At 33.4% G+C, this 23,569-nt stretch overlaps 1 protein-coding gene across 7 annotated transcripts in view; it reads right to left on the reverse strand.

Annotated features, from left to right (window-relative positions):
• The window catches only part of Dhc64C (dynein heavy chain, cytoplasmic), a 95,975-nt gene that overhangs the window by 33,045 nt on the left and 39,361 nt on the right, over positions 1-23,569 (reverse strand). For 4 of the 7 annotated variants that reach the window (XM_071597248.1, XM_071597246.1, XM_071597245.1 and 1 more), the window contains 24 exons: positions 22,949-23,116; positions 21,993-22,158; positions 21,342-21,527; positions 21,053-21,253; positions 20,319-20,601; positions 20,111-20,244; positions 19,832-19,958; positions 19,144-19,378; positions 18,877-19,063; positions 17,651-17,774; positions 17,361-17,449; positions 14,126-14,155; positions 12,120-12,355; positions 10,164-10,341; positions 9,829-10,026; positions 9,129-9,286; positions 8,527-8,740; positions 7,106-7,265; positions 6,585-6,772; positions 5,587-5,862; positions 5,291-5,484; positions 3,228-3,489; positions 2,416-2,607; positions 1,195-1,375 (listed from right to left, as the gene is read on the reverse strand). In XM_071597248.1, the coding sequence (XP_071453349.1) occupies positions 1,195-1,375; positions 2,416-2,607; positions 3,228-3,489; positions 5,291-5,484; positions 5,587-5,862; positions 6,585-6,772; positions 7,106-7,265; positions 8,527-8,740; positions 9,129-9,286; positions 9,829-10,026; positions 10,164-10,341; positions 12,120-12,355; positions 14,126-14,155; positions 17,361-17,449; positions 17,651-17,774; positions 18,877-19,063; positions 19,144-19,378; positions 19,832-19,958; positions 20,111-20,244; positions 20,319-20,601; positions 21,053-21,253; positions 21,342-21,527; positions 21,993-22,158; positions 22,949-23,116 (4,367 nt within the window). The remainder of the gene's footprint in view (positions 1-1,194; positions 1,376-2,415; positions 2,608-3,227; positions 3,490-5,290; positions 5,485-5,586; positions 5,863-6,584; positions 6,773-7,105; positions 7,266-8,526; positions 8,741-9,128; positions 9,287-9,828; positions 10,027-10,163; positions 10,342-12,119; positions 12,356-14,125; positions 14,156-17,360; positions 17,450-17,650; positions 17,775-18,876; positions 19,064-19,143; positions 19,379-19,831; positions 19,959-20,110; positions 20,245-20,318; positions 20,602-21,052; positions 21,254-21,341; positions 21,528-21,992; positions 22,159-22,948; positions 23,117-23,569) is intronic. The other 3 variants (XM_071597249.1, XM_071597250.1, XM_071597247.1) reach the window with 1 other exon arrangement.

The following is a 23,569-nucleotide window of genomic DNA, read 5'->3' on the forward strand; positions in this document are numbered from 1 at the left end:
TTCCTATAAAAAACCTCACATTAAATATTTTTTTATACACTCATCAACTAATTTCCAAGACTTTTAGGATAATATAATAGTATCTGTTGATATTTTGTGAGATTAGAAAGGTTTTCAACTGTGAAACTATTAATAATGATGAACAGTACATTTTTGTGACCTCACATGATTTTTAAAGAATTTATTGGATTGCAATTATAATTTTGAGAATTCATTCTGGGGACTGAGCCAAGAAAATAGCACATTATTGAAAGCAGGTAATTAGTCTTCAATTTACAATGCTGAAACTAGAATTTATTCTCATTCCTCATCAAAGATGATAATGTGATTTGTATTATGTTTTTACAAGTTTCGTTCACATTTGGATTACTGTTTATATTGCATATACTGTTTCATTTAAACCAGCTTTTGATAGTACATTTATTGATCAATTTTTGAGATGATCATGCAGCTATTTTGTAGATCAGCAAGTTATTTGGTCCAGTAATCTGGAGTTCATGATATGCTTTCATTTTCCAGGCAGTGGCATTTATTTCAATCACCTAAAATAACATTACTTCTGCTATTAAACCTTTGTCATAATGTTTTCTGTTTTGATATTAATTTAAATTGTTCAAAAAAGGTTGATATATTTCAGAAAATCATTTATTCAAAAAGAGATTAAATTTTATGAATTTCCAGGAATTATATAACATAAATATTTCAAATCTTTACGCACTAGATATCTTATTTCCATGTGAAAAGTTGTACTTCAAATACAGTATGGAGACTTCCAATTTACATAAATAGAATCTATTTGCACAAACAACTGAACCTATTTGTACACACATTTATATTCATCATTTCATTTCTTGCGATTATCAATTTTCAAAACATTAAAATACACTTTAAAATATCCACTACAAATGCATAAAAAATGAAAATATTTTTCTATAAGACCACAATTTTATATAGGCCACAATTTTATATATTACGTTCTGGTTTCCTTGAAAATGTAACTTCAAAGTTTAACTGTACTTTAAAAACCTTGCATGGGCCACACCTTTCCTCAAATTTGTCAAGTTTCCAGAAACATGTCATTCAACTGACATTCCCACAAACTAATCTGTGACTGCAGAGAGAAATAACTCAAATATGTTATAAAAGATAATAAGGATATATGACAGAAGCACGCAAGCAATTAGTATTATTTACCTTCAAATAAGCCAGGAACTTCACCATTGGCCAGCAATGTGTTCATTCTTTCCAGGAACCCTGATTCCAACACATTAGACTCATCCAGAATGAAAGCTATCTTTTCATCCTTGCAACCAGAACGCCGTAAAACTGCCCGGAGATCTTCATCAAAGTCTTCCCCTCTGTATTTATTATGGACCTTTCGATAAAATAAATGCACTCATGTCAGAAAGCACAACCAGGACAAATGCAAATAAATATCAACTCTGAAAGATAATACAACAAAACATGATGGGAACTAATTGCATAAAATATCAATTCCCAAAATTTGTAAATTGATGAGTAATGACATTAATTATTAAACTGAAAGCATGACATTAATCAAACTGTGAAGAAATGTCCTGTATTTTCCAAAACTTCCTACAACCTAAATATTGATTATTTGCCAATAATAATTAACTGGACCAACAGAAATGGTAAGGATAAGTTGGTAACCTCTGTGATATTGGACATGCAAATAACACCCAGCTGTAGGTTAGACATGAATATATGAAGAATATTGAATGTAAACCCTACCCTAATCAGAAATTAAGTTACCACCAGTGAAGCATCCCTAACATGAGCATGGATGTAATGAAAAATGGAACCAATATTCTGAAAGAAGTGAGGTGCTGTTTCACTACAATGGTACACCTCAACAAAAATAACAGTGTTGAGGGGAGTATCATTTCAGTTAAATGAAGTTATCAATATCATCAATCAAAAGGAAACAGAAAAATCACTTCTTAAGAACAAGATGGCCAAGGAACAATATAAACATCACCAAAAATGTAATTACATTAACTTTTAACACAAATAGAAGTGCTGGGCATAAAAATATTCAGAGAACATTTTTATTCCCTTGTACTCATATAAGGCATGAACCGATATAGCAATTCAGTATGTAATCAATCCCAATGCAGTGTCTCAATGGACGGTTAAGTTTGACAAAGGTTGCAAAGAAGAACACACACCTAGGTGCAAATTAGTAGAATTTCTAATATGTATTCTACAACGATAAGTTATGAACCTCTCTAAATAAAATATTCCCAACACAAATCTTCCCACAATCTCTGATAAATTACCAAATTTTCCTCAATTTACCCAGTTCTTCAGCTTATCCCAATCTTTCAGTTAAGCAGGCCCTCACACTTGATGCGCCCATTTCTAACAGCTATATGAGAGACAAATTACACTAACCTTTATTTGAAACACTGATAAACCATTCATCCAGGCAACAAATCGGGATAGTGTCGTCTTTCCAGCTCCTGAAACACCAATTAAGAGCAAGTGGCCTTGGGGTTGTCGGAATATTCTGTCAATCCTGAGAACATGTTCTAAAACTTCATCAAAGAGAACAAGTGGTACATCAAGCTCCTCTTCGTAAAATACCTACAAGGGAAAGAAAATAACTATTAAGGATCCAATCATTTAAATAAAAGAAAATATCATTTTAACTATACATGAAACTATGAGAAATTGAGATTTTGGTTTATAGCTCGAGCGAGAAATCAGACAAAAAAACTGTAATTTGCTGAAAAAGTAAGCTATGAAACCGAAAATAAAATTTCCTTTCATTAATTATAATTTTCTTGATGCCTTAGTAACTACTCAGGCATCAAGAACATTTGATAATGGTGAAATAGTATAATATCTATAATAGTAAAATCTCACAATAACATTGTCATTATCATCATTGCCAGTTTTGAAATGTGGACATCAATCACATCAAGACTGTTACTTAAAAGCTTGCAGAAAAACATCGGCATGAATGAAAGGTTAAAAATGCTCCTGGTTTTATACGTTAAGTGGGTAAAACTGACAATATTGAGTAGTGGACAGCCTGAGTCAACTTCATTTTCTAAATTTGCAAAATTTCTTTTCTAATTATATATTTACATAGTTGTATTAAAGCAAAATCCTAAGTTCACTCAGTGCACAATACATGTATATTGATGCTGATATTAGTTCACCTAAAAAGCAAAATTTTTAATCCGCAGTATAACACACACCTTCAACCGGGCCTTCACATACTCTCGCAGCTCTTCCCTCTGCACGGGAACATAATCCTTAGAAAGCCAATTGCTATAGAGAATGGGACGAGCAAGAGCAACTTCTCTATCAGCTCCAGGGAAGTGGCGCATTGCGACAGCATCAATATTTTCATTAGTCCACCGCCTTTCGTTATCATCCACCAATCTGTCCTGGAAGAGGCGAAGAGCCTCATGCGCCCATAGCCGCACCAAACCCTCTGAACTCAGTGTCTCCAGAGGCCTTGGAAATGGAACAAAGTTGAGAAATGAAAATTGAATTACCACTGTGTACTAAAATGTGTTCACTACCATTAAATGAAAATAATTACTTCAGCTCTGTAGACAAAACATCATGGAATCATCACTTCAGAGATTTTTCATCATTGTAACCTTGTTGTCATAAAAGCTCCTTGTTATTTATTATTTATGTATTTATCTTATTTATGGCATGGATTAGAATCGAAAATGGTTTCATAAATGGTTTCATTAAATTTTTTAAGTAAAAAATTTCTTAAGATTATGCTATTTGGTTATGCCCATATGGAAAGTCTCCTTTACAGGAAATAACTTACACAAGGTGACTGCTGAATCTGGCCAAAACCATTTTCTGACTTTTGTAACACTACACAGTAAATTTCCAAGCCCCTTATTTGAATTTTTCACTGTTTTTAATAATTTTTTCAACTCAAATCTCCAATAAAACTAATTAGAATGAGAGGACTGTGTTATTGAAATTCACCTCCATATGTAGGCAAGTTTGATTCCCTTAGGTCAGGTCTGTGTTTTGTGAAACCATGGCTTAAGTGGGTGCTGAATTGTCTGATAATAAGCAGTCACAAATAGCTTCTGCTATTACATATTTTATGCTAAATTTTTTGTAAATATTTATATGGTCAATAGTTCATTTAATTTCAACAATGAAGGTCTTCTTACCATGTCAAAAATTCATAGAGAAGTTACTGGTAAATAATGTTGACCATTGCTGCTTAACATGTAGTATAAAAGGTACAAGATATATTTTTTACCTCCTGCAATTACATAACTAAGACCTCTATTTACAGAGCTTCTGCTACGTACATTTTAGTGTCATTTATGATGAAAGGATTGATATTACATGAAATTGTAAAACCCTCGCAAAAGTACCATTTTTTTTGCATTTTATGAATGAGGAAAATAACATTCAACACGATGTGCGGGTTTAGAAATCTTACAGTTGCTCCATGTGATACTCAAAGCATTATTATGGGTCTAGCAATTACATTTGATTATTGATATCAATTTTGTAGGGTAAATTTGATGTTCCTGGTTCTCTGTCATAGCAAGACCTGCTATGGGCTAAAATGTCACCCACCATACCACTTAGGCACTTCTAACAGCTATCCAATAATGGCTACCGACTGTCCATCTGCCCCAGTGCTATATGGCCACCTAGCCAATGACACAGCACACGGCAGAGTTTTATTTGTGAAGACTATGAGAAGCAAGAACATATCTTGTCTCTTGCCCTTATATAGTAAATAAGTATTTCAAATGAATCAGTCACTAAATGATTAGTCATTCTAACAATATACTTTAAATATTTTCATCAAAGGGAAATCTAGAATGCGAAATCAAAAATCCAGGAAACTCTGGAATAGGAAATTTTTATGCGTTTTAGACCATAAAAATTCCATTACTTTTCCTGAGTTGCCTGGATTTTCCAGGGCAGTGGCCACCCAGTTACTTCTACACCAAACACAGCAAGCAGCTGCAAGGGCTATCAAGACACATACGTAAGTATGAAAATGGAGAGGAATAAGATAGGGAAATGGACAATGTTTATCGTGTTCAGTTTTCCTAAACTCTGCCATCATCAAGGCTAGTCATAGGAAAACTTCTTTGATTCTGTCAGTTAGATTGTCCATCTCTTTCATTTGGTCACAATTTCTAACTTGATGATATGGTATGATACGTTTTTCAATGCCACATGCAAAACTTCCTGATTATTCAACATTAAAGAACAGTCAGAAGAATAATTATTTAGAAATAGTTTACTTTCTCACCTGATAGCTTCACAAATTCCCCTCACCCAACGAGTCATCTCTCGAGGAGAATAGACATAATGAGGCTGCATATCTTGGGTGAACCGTTCTTGAGAAGCCAAATACAATTCCACCATTGCATTTGTGAGAGGTTCAGCATAACTACGCAGAGGAGGCACCAATCGTAGCATTGCCCGGCAGAATGTTCCATAAATCTAGAAAATTTCAATAAAAATGGTTTAGTTGAGTATACGCAACAATTGATATTCTAATATTTCATTGTACGTTTTAAAGAGCACAATTATAGCATAAATTACCTGCTTTAATGAAGTTTCTCCAGGATAATCAACATAAATCACAGGGACATGGCGCAAAAATCGATGGGACAAAGGTTTCCTTCCCGGATCTGTAGGAGGATTACAAGCTCCCACAAACTGAATTCGCTCTAAACGAACCCATGATTGATCAGAAGCTCTGAAAAAGCCCCGGTGCTCCACAAGCTGGCGAAGAAATGATATCACACGTTGTGTTCCATATTGATCCATGTCAGGTAAATTAATCTCATCACAGAATAGGACCAACCACTTTCCTAACTGTAAAAAAATATATACCAGAAACCAAGGGTTGATTATTGACATCTTAGTTTAGAAGGACACAAAAATCTTGCCACTTATTCCTCTTATCAATGCAGGGCCAGTGGTGATAAGGATTTACTACTTGCCCAAATAATACTGAATTAAGTACTGTACCATATCCACAACATGGTGTATTTTAAGTATGAAATATGGTATATGAATGAAAAGGATGTTTACAAAAAATTCAAGGATGGATTTCATTTCTTAACTGTTTGATTTACAATACAATAAAATAAACATGTCTAATGAACAACTTGAGAGAGCACCAGATAGAACTCTAACAATGTACACAAAAACATGAACTAATGGTAATGTTAGTTAATTTTATAAAAATGATTGAAAGTTAATAACAAAACTGCTTTTGAAGAAACAATTGATACACTGTATTTTAAGTGGTGCATGTACACTGAGAAAACCTGATCATAAAATCTAAAAGAAATCCTTCTTTCAAAAAAGTTTGGATATTTTATAGGGGTCTGGTTGAATCAAAGGCTAACTTTTATTTGGCCATCTACAAAGCTTAAATTAAATGAGCAAAAGCGAATGCACACCTAATAACAATGAGAGAAATTCTTAACTTTTTCCTTTGGATATCAATATAATTAATGGCTGCTAGAGGTACTAACTTACAGGTCTAGACATAAAACAAATACTATTACAACAGTTATGAATAACATTACCTGCACTGGAGAAAGAATAACTCCATTGGGTGTTTTACGATATTCACAATAATGGTCAAATGTCTTCAGCAGCAACTCAGGTGTGGTTGCGGATGAGAAATTGAGTCCTACAACTTCCATATCTGGTAAAGCTCTCAATGCAGAAAACAATGTCATGGTCTTTCCTGAACCAGGAGGACCACACAACACTGGAAGTACAAATTTGTCAAGCATTAGAATAATACAAGAAAGAACAAATCGAGTCCAACCACTTAGGATGATGGACATTGAGAAAATATACAAAAAAGGAAATAGCATTAAATCGTAATAGTCATTGTTATCCAGTCAATATATCTCCTTGATATGTTTAATAATATCTCAATATATTCACCAAAGCCTTCAAAACGTTCAAAATTAATCAAATTATTATGATTATAAATATAATTTGATACGAGTAGAAGCTATTTTAAGTTTACAAAATAGCTTGATCATTTACTCCACTTTCTGTTAAGTTCAATGTTCATCCAATTCAAATAACTCACCAAGAGGTTTGTGTTCAGCAAGCCAAGTATAAAGAAGAGATTCATGTCTCACAGTGTCCAGTGTAGGAACCACAATATCTGGAGCTGCCACCTTGTGAGTCTCAACCTCAATTTGAGGCACCTTATTTGACCAGGGGACCCACTCTCCATTTATGTTCACCTAGTAAATGAAAACACAAACCCATGTAAATTATAAAAATGTAAAATATATTACCACATTAATATAAAACAAATACATTGACCAATGATAAAAAAACCATAAACAGTAATCAACCCAAAGGTTGGTTAGGTAGGTGATGGTAGAGTTCACACAGTACTAAGCCCAAAGGCATGTGAAATTCAGGTATCAGGGTAGGGGGCCAGATCCTTTCCCTGTGCCAGTTATGGTTTCCCACGAAGATCTGGTTCCCAAAAATTATACAGCTTGGGTGGATCTACATGTGCCCGGAGAGGTTTGTCTGGGAATCAAACTCAAGCCCACTGGCCAGTAGTCCATCGCTCTACCTCTGGACTATTGCAACCCACTGACCAATTATATAATATGGTAAAAATATATTTTCAATAAAAACTTTCACAAAATACAATAGGTATGCAATAAATACTGGAAATCGGAAAATTCAAATGGCCTTCCTTCACACAAGACATTTCTCCACAACTTCCATGGCATAAGAATTCTGTATTCTCTGGTTTCACCGCGTCGTTCACAACGACGCGGTGAAACCCGAGAATGCAGAATTCTTCATATCATCACCGCGAAAACCTACGCAGCCATATTCCATGGCATAATTTAGAATATTTTTTATGTAAACAATGGTTAAAAATTCAAGAAATTAACTCTTATTGTATACAAAACTGTTTTTTTTATTTCCTTATGAAGACTTGGTGCCTCATTGTCATGATTTCACAATAGTAGTGATCAGAAATTACATTGTATTAAATATTTTGCTTGTACAATTTGGCACGCTATTATCATCCATAGCCATTTCGGAGTAAGCAACAGTGATTAACTATGGAACATTTTAAAAATTATTAATCCATGAAGTTCACATTCACACATTCACTGCCACAAAATGCGCTATTCATTTATACCATTGAAGGTGCCACCTTGAAGTTATTCAAAATATTAAAAAAAGCTGTTTCAAATGTTCAAAATAGCTAGGAAACATGAATTCCCAAGTGATAACTTCTCACTCAAGAAAAATCTCACAGAAAAATGCTAATATAGCAGGCTAATTAAAAAATGCACACAAGGTTTCACTTAAATTGAAATGATAACAGGCATCAAGCAAAATTTTTAAATTGGTAAGAAAATATTAATTCCAAAAATTCGATGATATGATTTACTTTATATAAGATTTCATAAAATAACAAAAATAATTCCCCAAATACCAAACTAAGAAAAATTGAGAAAGAAAACCTACCTCATAATCAATGATGGGTAGATTAGTTGAAGGTGGAAGATTGACAGTGGTCACAGAACGAATGAAGTCTCCAAAGTCAGAGCGAACCTTAAGCTTTGCATCTCCAGCAAAACTCCACAGCAATGCATAAATAAGGAACTTTGGAATATAGTGCTCCAGTTGCTCTGGAGGCAGTGGGAAGTCTGGATGAGTGTGATTGTATTGTAGAACATTTCTTCACAAAAAAGAAAAAAATTGAAAAATCTATAAAATCTTAAGTTAAATCATTTCAACTTACAGAAGTGAACGATCTACATGAAACAAGAAAGGACATTAAAGGTAAAACAACAAGCTATCGGAATGTTACGAGATAAGCGCAAACACTAAGGAAAATTCAAAAAATTTGTAACCACCTAGCTCATAACAAAAGAAGTTTTTAATTAAGAATTATTCCAATTTATAAAGAAAATCAAAACTCCAAATCTGTATTACTATATGAGTTGGGGTCAAACAAACAGGGCTATATAAGAATTAGGGATTAAATTTTAAAAATTATCATGAGTAATACATTGAACTTTGTACAAAATGCAACATGTTACCTTCTTAGCACACTAAAAACCTACCTTACTCCTTGATTAAGCATCGAAAATAATGAGCTCAGAGCTCTTAGCCTAGTGAAGTCCATAATGTGCTCCTGTTTCATAGCAAATTCCAAACATCTAATCACAAGTCCATCAGGAGAGAAGTATGACTGCAACAAGCTTGCCACTTCACGCTGAACCTACATGGAATATGAAAAATGAGGTAATTAGCTTACAATTATTAACAATGTCGTATACAGGATAAAGATTCTTCAAGTTAAATCCTACAAAACATTTTCCAAAGCTGCAACTTCATGTGTTTGGTCAAAGACATAATTTAATCATTATTAATTAGGCAATTATTACTTGGAAAACTATTTCCATGTGCAATTATTAATTATAATAATAATCACTTGCTGCTAAATAAAAATCCATCAGAAGTTTCATATACAACAGAGGTCTCCCAAAATGGCACAAAAAACTAAGTAAAAAGGTCTAAACCAGCTTAACGATACAGCCTCAAGTATTGTTTAATTGCTCATGCAGTCATTTTGAAGTAACTTTCCAGGAGACGCAATTGGGATATCATTTACTTTTAAGATGAATCATATCATTTGTAACTGTATGCTAATAACCATATAATAAGCATAACAAAGAGTGTTCATTCTAAATGTTGTTTCACTAAAACTTCAATGGAAATAATGCCAATATATGTTATCCTAACTCATAATATATATATTACCTGAATAGCAGGCGAGAGAACATCCTCCTTATTATCTGATTTTTTTATTCCTTCCTCTTCTCCTTCCTCAAGTGGTATATTTCTCAAACGACATAGGAAATTCTCAAATATCATTTCAGTAGAAAGAACATCTTCTGAGAACCAGACCATTCCACAACGAGATACAGTTGCTAATGTGGCATACTTGAGATCTTGTACCTACATTGAAAAAGTAGTAATTAGAAACAACAAAAAGTAATGAAATGACCATCAACAAGTAGTCAAACAAAAAAACAGACCAATTTGAAAAACCTGTTATTTTGCATCATTTACACACAATTTCCTGTGATATGTACCTCAAACATCACCCTGACATTGTACGGCAGAGAGAGTCGTTCACCATTTGGTAATGTTAGCAATTTATTATCATCCAGCACTGAATTAAGGTTTTCAACCCACTCTGGATCTACATCACCATCAAAAATTATCCACTGCCGTTTGTTGATTTCACCACGGACATTATCAATTATCTTCCTGAAATTATAAAACAACACATGAAATAACTAATTCAATTTCATTAACTGAAATATATACACAAACTTCCATAAACACAAACTGTTTTGCAAATGACTCATGCTAATACATGCCAATATCATTATACAAACTTCATAAGTCATCTATTGTGACCTCTTAAAATTTTTTAATTATACCCAAGGTCATGTGACATTTTGAAAACCAGGTATTTTACTGTACATTCAATTTAGCCATTATTATTACTTATAACCTCACATTTAAGATAGCCAAACATCTAAATTATCCACATGTAACAGATAGTGCATGAGCTGGTTAACAGCATTTTTCTGTTCTCCCTCGGCATTTAATACAATAAAAAAAATCACACCACCCAAATACTGTTGTACATTTTCATCAATGACTAAGGACCTAATACAGCAATTTATTTTCTTGAATTTAAATCAAAATATGCAGCAAAGACAGTCAGTATTGCACCAATCTCATTGCCAAGTCGACGAATACAAAATTAAGGCTAAGATAAATTTTGCTAATACTATATACATACAGGCAATACATAAATAATTACAAATGATGCCTATAGGAAAATAAATATTTCATTTCCCATTATTTATTACAACAGAGTTATTCAATGTCAAATTCCTTTGAAAATATTCTGTCCCAGGCTTCTAAAATTAACCTCAACATTAGTCAACAATGCCTATTTCAGATATATACAAGTTTTGTATAACACGTATCCATAACCATTTTTCCCTGAAGTGTGTAGGAAGTACTGAATTCAGACCATCAGTTGAGTGTCCGCATGACCGTTGATAGTATTGACATTGATAAGATTGTCACTGAAAATTTGGAGAAAGATCTGCACTGAAATCATTCCGAAGGTCTTGACAGACGACCAAAAGCAAAGTTGAGTATGTACTCGGGAAGACCTAACACAACGGCATCGTGATGATTCCCCAAGCCCTTTCAGTCCTAACTTGGCACAAGTTACCTATTTCCTATTCGTAGAAGTGAAATCCTCTCTAAGGACATCACTATGGGACCCTATTTGCCGTCAAAAAGCTTGCACGCGTACCCTTAAGGGCCTTCTGGAATCCACATACTAGGGAGCCTTCAAATTGAGGGAAAACTGCAGGTAATAGTGTGTCGATGCTCAAGGGATGTACTTTGAAGAAATTTGAGGCATTGTAGCAATATCGGAATTAAATCCAAAAATTTTTCCAGAAATTTTCCCAACACTTTTTATGCAAACCACATAGTCAGCGTAGGGGAAATGGTCTACAAAATGAGAATTCATGCTCATGGTAACTTATATATAAGAATGGCAATTGGCATAAATGAGAATGAAAATGGAGTTTTGCATTTCAAACAGAAATGAAAATGGGTAACAACAGGTTAAAATGTTAAATATTAATTAAGTTTAATGAAATCAGTCCCTAATAAGGTGCATTGTGAAAAGTTTAGATTTCATTAACGCAAAAAATAACTACCAGTACATTCCATTTGACAAAAAGGTACTCAATAGAAGAATTCAAAGGAAGATTAGGGATGGGATACTTTATGAGAAGGGCACTCCAAAACCACTATCACTTAACTCAAATTTGATCCAATGGAAGCAATTAAAGTAAAATCCTATTGAGGTACCAAGAGTTGCAACAGTTTGGCAATAATACTATTATACGAGCGCAAAGAATGTCACTCTTGGATAAGATACACCTTGTATCACATCAGCCTTAATCGAAACTTCATTTTATCAAATCAAAGCCAGTTCAACCAATTACCTTAGAATGTGTGTGAAGAGACCATCTGTCCACTCCCTTGTATTTGGATCAAGGACACCATAAAGAGCTTCTTTGGAAATTGCCTTTGGATCAATGACATGAGCAACTCCTTCAACACCCTCAAAACGTTCCAGAGCCTTAAGCAACACCTTCCAAGCTGTTGTCTTCCCAGATCCACTTGGACCCACCATCATCAACCCATGATTCAAATTGCATATCTGATACAATTGCAGAACCTAAAAAGGAGAAGGACATTCAATTAACAATCCATCACTCATTTCAGTTATTCAATCTGAAAGATAAATTACAAGCGCCTCCATTCTTAATTACATAGGATGGGACAACAGGATGGTCTCTTTTCTTTCAAAATATTTCAGCATATTACATTACTACCTTTCAGCTTTGTAATTTGTCCTTGAGAAAATATTCATTATCCATTAATTGCAATAAAAAAACATACACTAAACATTTATTTACGTTATCTAAACAGCTGAGTGGCAGGGAGTGAGGAAATATCACTGAATCAAAATGCTATTTCCTATAATCTTCAGGAGTCATAATTTTGACTGAACAAATAGCAAAAACATTCAAAGCAAATAAGCTGGCACAACAAAAGCGATGACACATCATCATCTAATTGTGAGTCAAGTGTGGGATAAAAAATTGAATGTTCTACAGAGGCTGCATATTATCTTTAATGATTAATGAACATTCTTCTTGGAAAAAGTAAGAAAAAATTCTCTATATTTTCCCAGGTGAAAAGGTGTCTATTTACTTTGCAAGAACGGAAATTTCTAAGATAATGGTTATAATACTACAGCAGGAGAAGGTATGATGATTCTTTAAATAATTAATTTTACATCTTAATACACTATTTCTTCTTGTAATGAGATATACTCAACACTTATGGCAATTGACACTGTAAAATTAAGCTGAACAGCAAAAGAGCATTTTCATTATAGCTTATGTGGCTTAAGGTCAAAAAGGGGTGAAACTGCTGCTCTATCTTGACACAGCAAGGTGGTCACAATTAGATCTGGTCTATAGGATTCTATTTCCTTACACTTAAAATTATTATCAAGAAACTAGTTTAAGTTTGACAAAATATTAAAGTGGAGACTAAACAATGATTTTTAATTTCTCTTATCATCATGACACGCTTTTAAATATTTAGAATGGTCAGCTTTTACCGAACAATTAAGTAATTACGGCAGAACTGTTTACTTGCTTCCTGGGTTATTAGGGGACACACAAATGCTCATTTCATAAACATTGATTTAATTTCATTTACATGAAAACTTTTAGTACAATGAATATTTTGATCGCATCTTATGCAACAAATATTAATCCTGATATAAATGGCAAATTCGAAATTGACAAATCATGACCCTTATCTAATGTATAAAAATTCATGAACTAATGTGCTTTCAAAATATGTAATTATAAAAAAGAGTGTTGGCATTAAAAAGTTTCCAAAACCTACAGGGATAAAATGGCTAAGTTTATGGCTATATAATTATGCTCTTAGGTGCATCTCCACATTTAAAATACTTTACGTTAAATTAAGAGCTACAATGCAACTTACAAATCACCTATATGAATGATAACCACTAGGATGAAATCTGTACATTTTTTAAATTAAGGGAAAGCAACAGTCTTTCAAAGGATTTGCAAGCTTTTAAAAGATGAAGTAGACAGTAATAAGAAAAGTGATTCAATAACCAGAGGTGGAAACGGAATACATAGTCTATGATATTTACCATGCAGAAGAAAGCCTCCACTTCAATAAGAGTAACACCACTCAGATTATAAGCTAGCCATAGGTGTAAAGCATAAAATCCTGTCAACTCAACAAAGACATTTATCTACAACCTCAAAACCAAACAAAACCTTTTTCGTTGGATCAGCAAGTACTCTTTAAGCTTAAGTAATCAAATATAAATCTTAGGGACTCCAAACATGCTACATACAAACAAACAAGGCAGTACTTGCTTTGAGAGTCTTACCTTCTCGCACCATGTCTCTCCCACCAATCCCTTCAGTGACATTAAAAAAATAAAAACAACTTGTTTTATACAGCCTAGAATAAACACTTTAAAAGTTAACAATGTTCCCTCTACTTTTTTCAACTTATTGTCATCACTATTATTTATCACATGTGTATAACCAATATGTATACCATATTAATTCTGTACCAAATGCAGCATACTTAGATAATGAATCAGCTTTAGTGAAACCAGCACTATGGGGGACCTATAGCAAATAAGCCAAGCATGGCACCTTTGTAATGCCATTGTGCCTCCAGATCCCAATTACAACTTGTTTCCATAGGTTTGATAGCTTGAATCAAATATCAGTAACATCCTCACACAAAAAATAAACATACAATAAGGGCAGACTATTTAAAGACGCACATGATAACCATAATTCCACTGTTACATTAACTCATATATAAGGGTCGACCAACCCACAGAAAACCATATTGTAGCCAACATCAAAGTTTAATTGACATTAATGGAAGCATGCCCAATGGATAACCAAATTCTTTGTTAAAAACTAAATTATAACTACATGTGTAGCCCACATTTCTGCTTTGTTCATATGTATTCTAATGAATTAGCTCGGCAACCATCAAAAATATCGCCATGAGTAATGAGCATTCTGAACACAGAAGTGCAGAAAATCAATTTTCAGAACCAATGATGAAATATCGAATAAAATTAAAATAATCTAAGGACTTTTAACCTCTCATTGATATTCTGATTATTTTTTAGACCCAGTAAACAAGATAATAAGCCAATAATTTCTTATTGTTGCAAGATTTCTTAGCAACTTAGTGGTGGTAAAAATATTAATACAAAATATTTGCAGACTACATACATTTTCTAACTACCTGATATTAAAGTATGCAGTCAGTAACTGTCAATTATGATAAACACATCAAATCAAAGCAGGCAGAGGTATGTGAAAATTCTTAGAAAACACCACTATTTCTTCCATAAAATTTAACTCTGACATACAGAAAATTTTTATTGATTAGTAGTGGTGAGCCAGTTACCTTGTTCAGCTGCTAAGTGGTACAGAATTCTGGCAATGCAAACTGATCAGTCATTACAAAAAATAGAGCTTAATGGGAACATTGTACCAGAACAATTTACATATATCTATTATTATTATTCACAATTTTTAACAGCCATGCATGCCATATAACATTTTTTCAAAAATAATGCTATCACCTTTCTACGGACAATTACAATCTTCAGTACTTCTGTTCCACAGGGTCTTGTCTGTGTTTAAGACGTTCAAAAAATTGAATTGCTCGTTTAATTAATACATGGGAAACCAAATCATCAAATCCCTTAATCCTCCTAAGTTCCAGTACTATCCAAATAAATGTCTTATGGGACAATTTTGCTAGGACAGTATAAATTTTGAAGCATGGTGATTAAGCAGAACTAATCACAATTTCAGAGAATTTGGTGACATTCAGTTTAACCTCCTCTCTTAGTGATCAGTCCCATTTGGTGGCCACTAAGCCATTAAGTCTCAACCAGTGATGAAAAATCTTTGAAGTACCGGGTTACAATAACTTTAATAAGCCTGCCAAATATGGATTCACACTTTTTATTTATTACCTGTATAATATACTAATTGTACACATGATTTTGCCAAAATTCCTCTGCATAAATAATTCCACATTTATTACTAATAGTGATCTGTATCCCTAATTAGTTCACGGGTTTATTAGATTTCCTACCATTAATCTATTTAATGGGTGGACTGTAATCATTCCTGTAATCCTTCATTTAACCACCTGTCCCCTTATCAAACAACTACCTTTCTTTGCACTATTTTTCAATGAAACAGCTGGAAACTTGGAACAGGTCTCACTATATTTAAATAGTACAGGGTGGGGCAGAATACACTCCCTACTTGCTAAAAATCACTGAAGAAGGTGCAAGTGAATTAGCGGAATGGGAGTAGTGGCATTAGCTGGGAGAACAATGCCATTTTCAGTAGTTACCCTGCAGTGGTCTGGTGAGCATCGAGGTTTTGTCATAAAGCACATTTTTACCTCTCCAGCTCAGTAAATAAGCAAAATATTCGTTACTGGATGACTGACAATGCTCGCAAACTTCACCCAAAACCTCTTCATAGCCCTTAACTGCAATGAACATACTAAAACAAACAACTATGTCAAAGAACATCTCCTAAAGTCAAATTTTATCATCTTGTGATCCCAGTTAAGTTTTTTAATAAAACTCCCAATGGTAAAGGACTTCTACATTAATATGCTCAGATAAACAGAAGAGCAGAATGCCCATAATTTACATTTATGGGAAGGTAATGACATGTTAATGGAAAAAATAACTCCTTAGAGTAACGAAAGCTTAAGGAGGACACAAATAAAACTTGAGACCTCATCACACTAAACCTATTCCCGAAGTAATTTTTTTTAATATACATCACTACATGTTATATTTCTTAATTTCTATAATTCGTATTTAATTTCTGTCCATCTTTAACAATCATTTCTGGGAAAATGTGATTCCCATTATAAAGTTGATTTATAATTTTTAAACAATGTATGCCCCTGAGTGAAATACAACCCTAAATAAACTATAAAAAAGGGATAAATAAGCAAATAGCAAAATTTATATTTCCACGAAAGGTGACTGCGCAAGTATTTACAGATGTTACACTTGTCTAAATGCCTAATTCGGAAACAACAAAGAGCCAGAACTTCAGATTCAAAGATGGTAAGATAGTAAATTTGTTACTTTCAATAAGAAAACAATAGAGCATATAAACAGTGGCATGGAATGGATGCAAAGCTTTAAACAATGGGACAAATTAGATATCCAACTTGATTCCTTTTCAAAACCCAACATACGCATATTATAATGAGAATATTTTATCGCTCTAGTGGTCAAATGACAGGACTAACAACAAGTCTTCATAAAATCATTGTTCGGTCTAGAATGATGGATTTAATCACTGTAATTTCATTCCTAATCACTGAAAATATACATAATTACAAAATAATCATTATAAAATATTTGTCTCCTATACTACACCAGTGTCACAGAAGTAACAACTTACAATACTAGAAGAAAAAAATAAATATACAAGCAGTCTTCACTACTTACTAAACTGATACTTTAATATATAAGAATGAACAAACGTACTATAGCTATTCCCATCAAAAGTTCTGAGAGAAATAATTCATTCCATATTTACCTTTTCCATCCAAGCACCACCTTGCTCTTCACCTTCCCCACACACAAGGTACTCCTCATGGCAAACCTTCCTTATTTGCTCTTTCAATCCTACACAAAGTAATGTCATGGCAGAATGTTAATGAACTTAACAAAATGTTAATGAACAAGGAGACTAATATTCAAGTTAACATATTCACTGTGACAAATATCCACATGGGAGTGATTCATGCCTGCCCTTACAAGCACAATTTTTAAATGCTATTTTTTAAGAATTGATTTAAACTATCATTTAGCATTCTTTATAATTACCAGCCATTTCAGCGCGTGTATATTCTACATTAGGGAAGACATCTGAGAGAAGGGAGAATAAAAGAGGAATATCTTCAGCAACCAGCTTTGGAACCATTGTTTCACATACAGATTGAATCAAAATCTGAAACAAAAAGAACAAAAATGCCATTTACAAAATTACGAAGATATGATAGGATTCTAACAAAACTTCTTAATGGCAAAACAAATGCAACTAAATTTGTGTGTGCATAAACATGTTCTCTAGATAGCCCGGCTTCAGCCTTGATTTGAAGTGAGCATTTGGATCAGATTGATCTGAGAAGGGAGCTGATCTGGATGATTTTGAGGAGCTTGAAAAGCCAAGATGAAATATCAGGCAAAACTACCCAGAATATGCTGACTAGTAAAATAGGTAGCTTATGGGAGGTTGAAAGCCAAGTACTTATATGTTAACAACAATAGCATCCATATAAAATAATGAAGACCACTTACTCACATTTTTTAATTAAAAAGTTAATATTTGATAAACAACAAAAATGTATTCAATATATTTTATGTTCAAACAACATAATAGAAGCTTATTCCACTGTGCAATCAAAGACAATTTCGGTTATGACCAAGAATTAAAGATATTCCAAGTCAATTAGTTTTAAGAACAGGGGCAAATAATGGTGCAATTTATTCAATTTAACACAAGTTTTATTAATAAGCACAGCAAAAATAAGGTAAGTACTGAGTACAAAAATATAATTTTCAAAAACAGAAGTTCAATGGCATAATACTAGCAAGTGCTTAAATTTACATTATAAATGTACTGCAACATGGTTAGGTAATTTTTAAAGACACCCACGTCACTTTCTAAACCCAAAAGTTACACATTTCTTTTCAGTTCGAAAAAAGCAATTCCCTTATTTCTCCTCTTATAACAGAATCACAAAAACCTTCCTCAGAAAAAATTCAATCCCAATAATAAATAATTGATAACTCAAGGGAACACACCGTTAATGAAACAATTAAAAAATCAATTTTGAGGTTGCTGTCAGAATATTCTTGACAACCCAAAACCCATTTTCATGGTGCTCCAAAATATTATCAGGAAATTTTTGCCATTCTAGTAGGATATAAATACCACTTTTTAACTAAAACCTAACATGAACATTATTAGAAGTTCAAATAAAAAGTGACTAAAGAAGTGAAGAATTGAGATGTCTTATTATGAGAAATAAAGTTAGAAAATAATATACCTCTTGTTCTTGCAAATTTTCAGCAATTGTTGCTTCATCAATATTTAACTCCCCTCGTGCTTTCTTGTCCTCTTTGATCTTCTGAATACGATCTCGTTTAACATTTCCAGCAGACACCAACACAGACTTGAGGGCTCGCAACCCAAAGTCATAATGTGACTGATTTGAGAGTTGCTCATCACAAAGCCTGGAGAAAAAAATATTAATGCATTATATGCACAATAAAATTAAAGATAAAATTTTTCTCCTCATAGATTCACAACTAACTTGAAAAATGGGACAATTTTCCTTGCTAGCTTTTCAGCAGAGCGGAATCCTTGTGAGAATAACATTACTTCAGCAATCAACTGACGATCAGGTTTAGTCATCGCAAGAGATCGGAAGAGCTTTTTCAGGTTATCTGGTAAGTTAGATCTGCCAGCATAACCAGGATTCATGGTAATGAATATTGCCATGTCTGTAGATACTCTTACTTGTTTTCCAACAAGTTCCACTGATATACCTAAAATAAGATGACCAGATATTTAAAGTTAAAAAGTCTCCATTCCATATTCTGTTTATTATATTGTAATTAAATACATAATTTGCATTATTATCCACACCACTTCCATCAATTGTAGCAATAAGAAATTTGTTTATAAGGTGTTTTGAACGCGAGTCAATATTATAATATTAACTCCGAAAAAATCATCACAAAAACCGAGTTAATATTGACCATTAGCAACAGCAAATGAGGATGCACCCCACTGGATGCTTAAAAATCAGACAATATATTCTATACATCCACCACAAACAAAATATTCTAAACATCTCGCAAATGCTTGGCCTCTAACAGAATGCATCCTGGCTGAGATTCGGTACAGATATTAACACCAGGTATCTTAGAACATAAAAAGAAGTCACGCCTACTTCCTGATCATTTTTCAAAGGTTGAAATCAAAACATTTTTACTCACTTCCTTCCTTTTTACCATCTTGCTGGGATTTGAGTGCCTCTTGTATTGTCTGTACTTGTTGTGAGACTGCAGACAACATTCTTTCCTCCAACCTGTTAAATTCATCAAAACAACCCCAGGCTCCCACCTGAAAAAAAACAATAAATTAACTTTAAAGCCAAGAGACAAATTCATTTAAATCAAACTATTTTTTTATAATCTCTAGCACCGATACCGATGCATGGGTGTTTATAATTATGAAAAAAACATCAAGATGCAATTATCAAATTGTATTCTTACCTGACAAAGCCCAACAAATATTCTGCCCATAGCTTGGAAATCAAAGGTCTCATCGCAATTGAAAACCAAAACAAATCGTCCCAGTTGATGGCCTAGCGCTTTCACCGATTCAGTTTTCCCAGTTCCAGCAGGACCTGAGTGCCAAGTAAAATTTCAATACCACTCCTAGAATACAAATTATACATAAAATATCATTCCATATACTAACCAAATGGAGATCCTCCCAAGCGTGCTTCCAAGGCTTGAGTCATTGTCAAATAGCATCTGTCTGTCAATGGTGTCTGAACTAGTCTGTCCTGTACTCCCAGGTATTCAAAACCATAATTGAATTTCGCATTGGCCATATGAATGGATAACTGCTGCAAAACATCTGTCTGCCTTGGATCAAAGTAGAACCTCATCTCACAAAGCCACTCAAACACTTTTGGGCCCGAAACTTTGTGAGAAATAAGACGACGAGTAACAGTGCGTTTGTGTACAAACTCATTAATCTGAAAAGGAGAAAATGTCCATTTAGTATTCCGTAATCGAACATTTTCATGTATCTTTAATTACAAAAAGACACAACTGGCAAAACCGAAATGATATACATTTCATTTTGTTTCAAATAAAGGTACAGGGCTTCCAAAAAATTCTGAAGTTACTTTAAACCATTACTTTCCTAGGTATCCTGAGTTCTGCATATACTAAGGTTTAATCTACCTGAGATGATTTATTGTAGTGTCAAACATTAAGAAAATTAGGTGACAATGTCCAACGCCAAAACCTAGGTTGTGTTTTTAATAGATTTTGCGCGGAATTATAAAGTTAGTTCTTTCAGTATTCAACTTAATTCCAAGATATATTATTAGGCACATGTACCACAACAAATGAGTATTATTTATGCTTCTATAATGGTTGTTATTATAACCGGTGTAACAAGGTAAATAATGCAAGCCTCACCAAGTGTTCCAGTTTCTTTCTACGTAACAGTGGCTGCTCCTGTAACACAGAATCTGCGAGAACATTCAGCGTGTTCTCAACTTGAGATAGAACTCTTTCCAATGGCCCCTGCCCTTCTGCTGGTTTATTGGCAATTTGCTGTAGAGCTGATTCCACATCTTCACTCCAGAGAATTTGTGCAGCAAGGACCACTATTTGAGCCTGAGCAAACGATAAGTTAATTTTTGAACAAAGGCAAATAGATAGAGGAACCTTATCACTTCCAAAAAATTATATCATAGTAACAAACCTGATATTTATCACACCACTGCATATAAGAATTTGGGTCTATGGCTCCATTTTTGAATTGCTTAATGTCTTGAACTGCTTGAGCAAGACAGGATGCTAAAGTAACACGCATTTCACGCTCAACCAAGGAGAGCCATTCATTAATTTTTGGATGTTCCACAGTTGATACAGGGTTTTCAAATTTCACCTGCAAAATTAAATTTTTTGCATAACATTAATGACAAAAGCACATTTATTCCAATGGTAAATAGATGCTATAATATTCATAACCTGAATTTTGATCTGAGAAAACTTAAATAATGCTTACATACTAGACCATTGCAATTTTAACACCAAGACCACAATGATTACATTAGGCATTATCAGTTACAATTTTCAGTCAATTTCTAAAATGTAACAATTCCACAAGACTGAAATAGAAGATACTTGACCCTTTCAACTTAATAGAATTTAACCAGTAGAAGTTAAGAGAGGAAATTGTTTTAAAATATAATACTTCATTTACATCATGATTGAATCACACAAACCTTGAGATAATATGGCAATAAAAATATTTATGCAAAGCAGAATTTACTAAAAGCATTTAAATTTCCTCAATAAACCTTTATTGTTTTTTAAACTGCAATTTTAGAATTAACCATTTATAACTCACCTCTTCACCTTCCCGAGATGCAATTCCAATAATGACATTGCTTTCCTCATTTAGAATGATTGATGCAACACCAGCAAACATTTTCTTGAAGTGCTTTTGCAAACGAGCAATATTTTTACTGTTTCCAATAATTTCAAGAAGATCCTCATCACCAACAAAGTAAAACCTGATGAAATAATGGGACAGGAAGTTATACTGTTTTCAACACTTCCATGCTAGTTAACATCAAATATTAAATCTATTAGAACACATGATAATTTAAGCAACAAATATTTTGGAACCAGCATTACATTTTTGCATTTACTTGATTTTTTGAAATGAGGATCAAATTACTATAAAGATAACAAGCCAACCTAATTAATAAAAACTATTTAAAAAATCAAGTCTGCAAACAGACATTCAATTGGGTAAAATCAAAGTCTTTAGGAAATGACTAACCCTATCTCCTGTTATGTGAAATATAACATGATTTGAAGAATTAACACAATCAGAAAAAATTGCAACAAGCGAGGGGAAAAACCTATACCTATAACAAAATGAAATTAAGGCATTAAAATACCAGTAGAACATTCATTCAGCCATTACTCAATATTACTTAAATATTATAACAGTTTTAGTGCCCAGTAAAAATGTATCATTAAAATATATGCTCCTGCAAGAAAATATTTTCACAATCAAAAACTTGCTCAAAAGAGCAAATATTTAAATCAGAGCCAAGCACATTTCGTTCAATGCTTCAAAAAGTCAAAGCTTCTAAATATGAGCCAACCTGATCACCAAAAGAAACAAAAAGATTTTCTACATAGAGCTTCAGATCTGTAGACAATTGGTCATGGTTTTTTCCAAGGAAGTTTTTCATCATACAGCTCAGTGATTTCCAAATTAGTTAGAGTGGATTAATTTGTCACAATTGTTTCATTTATTGGATCATATATTACTGCATAAAAAATTAATACCTTGGAAAGGATGTCCTTTCCCTTTCAAGATACTCCCCAAGGGCTTTTTGAATTTTTCCAAGCAGATCAGCCAGCCTTTCTAGTGATCTCTGAACTCCTGGGATGTTTAAGACATCCATCACCATGGGGGACTTCGAAACTTTTTTCATCAAGCCCAAGAATTCAGAGCTGAAATGCAGAAAACACAAAATATTACTATTACTAAATATCAATACACCCATAAATATAAGAGATCATCTTTTCCACATGCCAACAATAATTGCAAGTTTCAAGCCACTATTAGAACAGACCCAAGAATGCATACCGAAGAGAGTTCACCGAAAAAATTTCTATATGCAGTATAATTCTGGATAGGATGAATAAGCATAAATTTGTGGAGAAGAAAGTCCATTTCTTTACAGACCACATGGGGAAAACTGAAGAGTCTTCTCCAAATTCAGAAAAAAGAAAATAATTAACAATAAAACAAAAGCTGAGGCTCACAAATTACAAGCGTAAATTTAGGGAAAGGAACCAAACATGATCTACAATCGGGAAAACACAAATACTAGGTACAGTTTTAGCGAAGGCTGAATAAAACTAAAGGACGGCTGAAAAATGTAAATTAGGGTAGTGCAAAAT

Source organism: Hetaerina americana, unplaced genomic scaffold, assembly GCF_022747635.1.
Source record: "Hetaerina americana unplaced genomic scaffold, ioHetAmer1.1.p SCAF_83, whole genome shotgun sequence".
Classification (NCBI taxonomy): domain Eukaryota; kingdom Metazoa; phylum Arthropoda; class Insecta; order Odonata; family Calopterygidae; genus Hetaerina; species Hetaerina americana.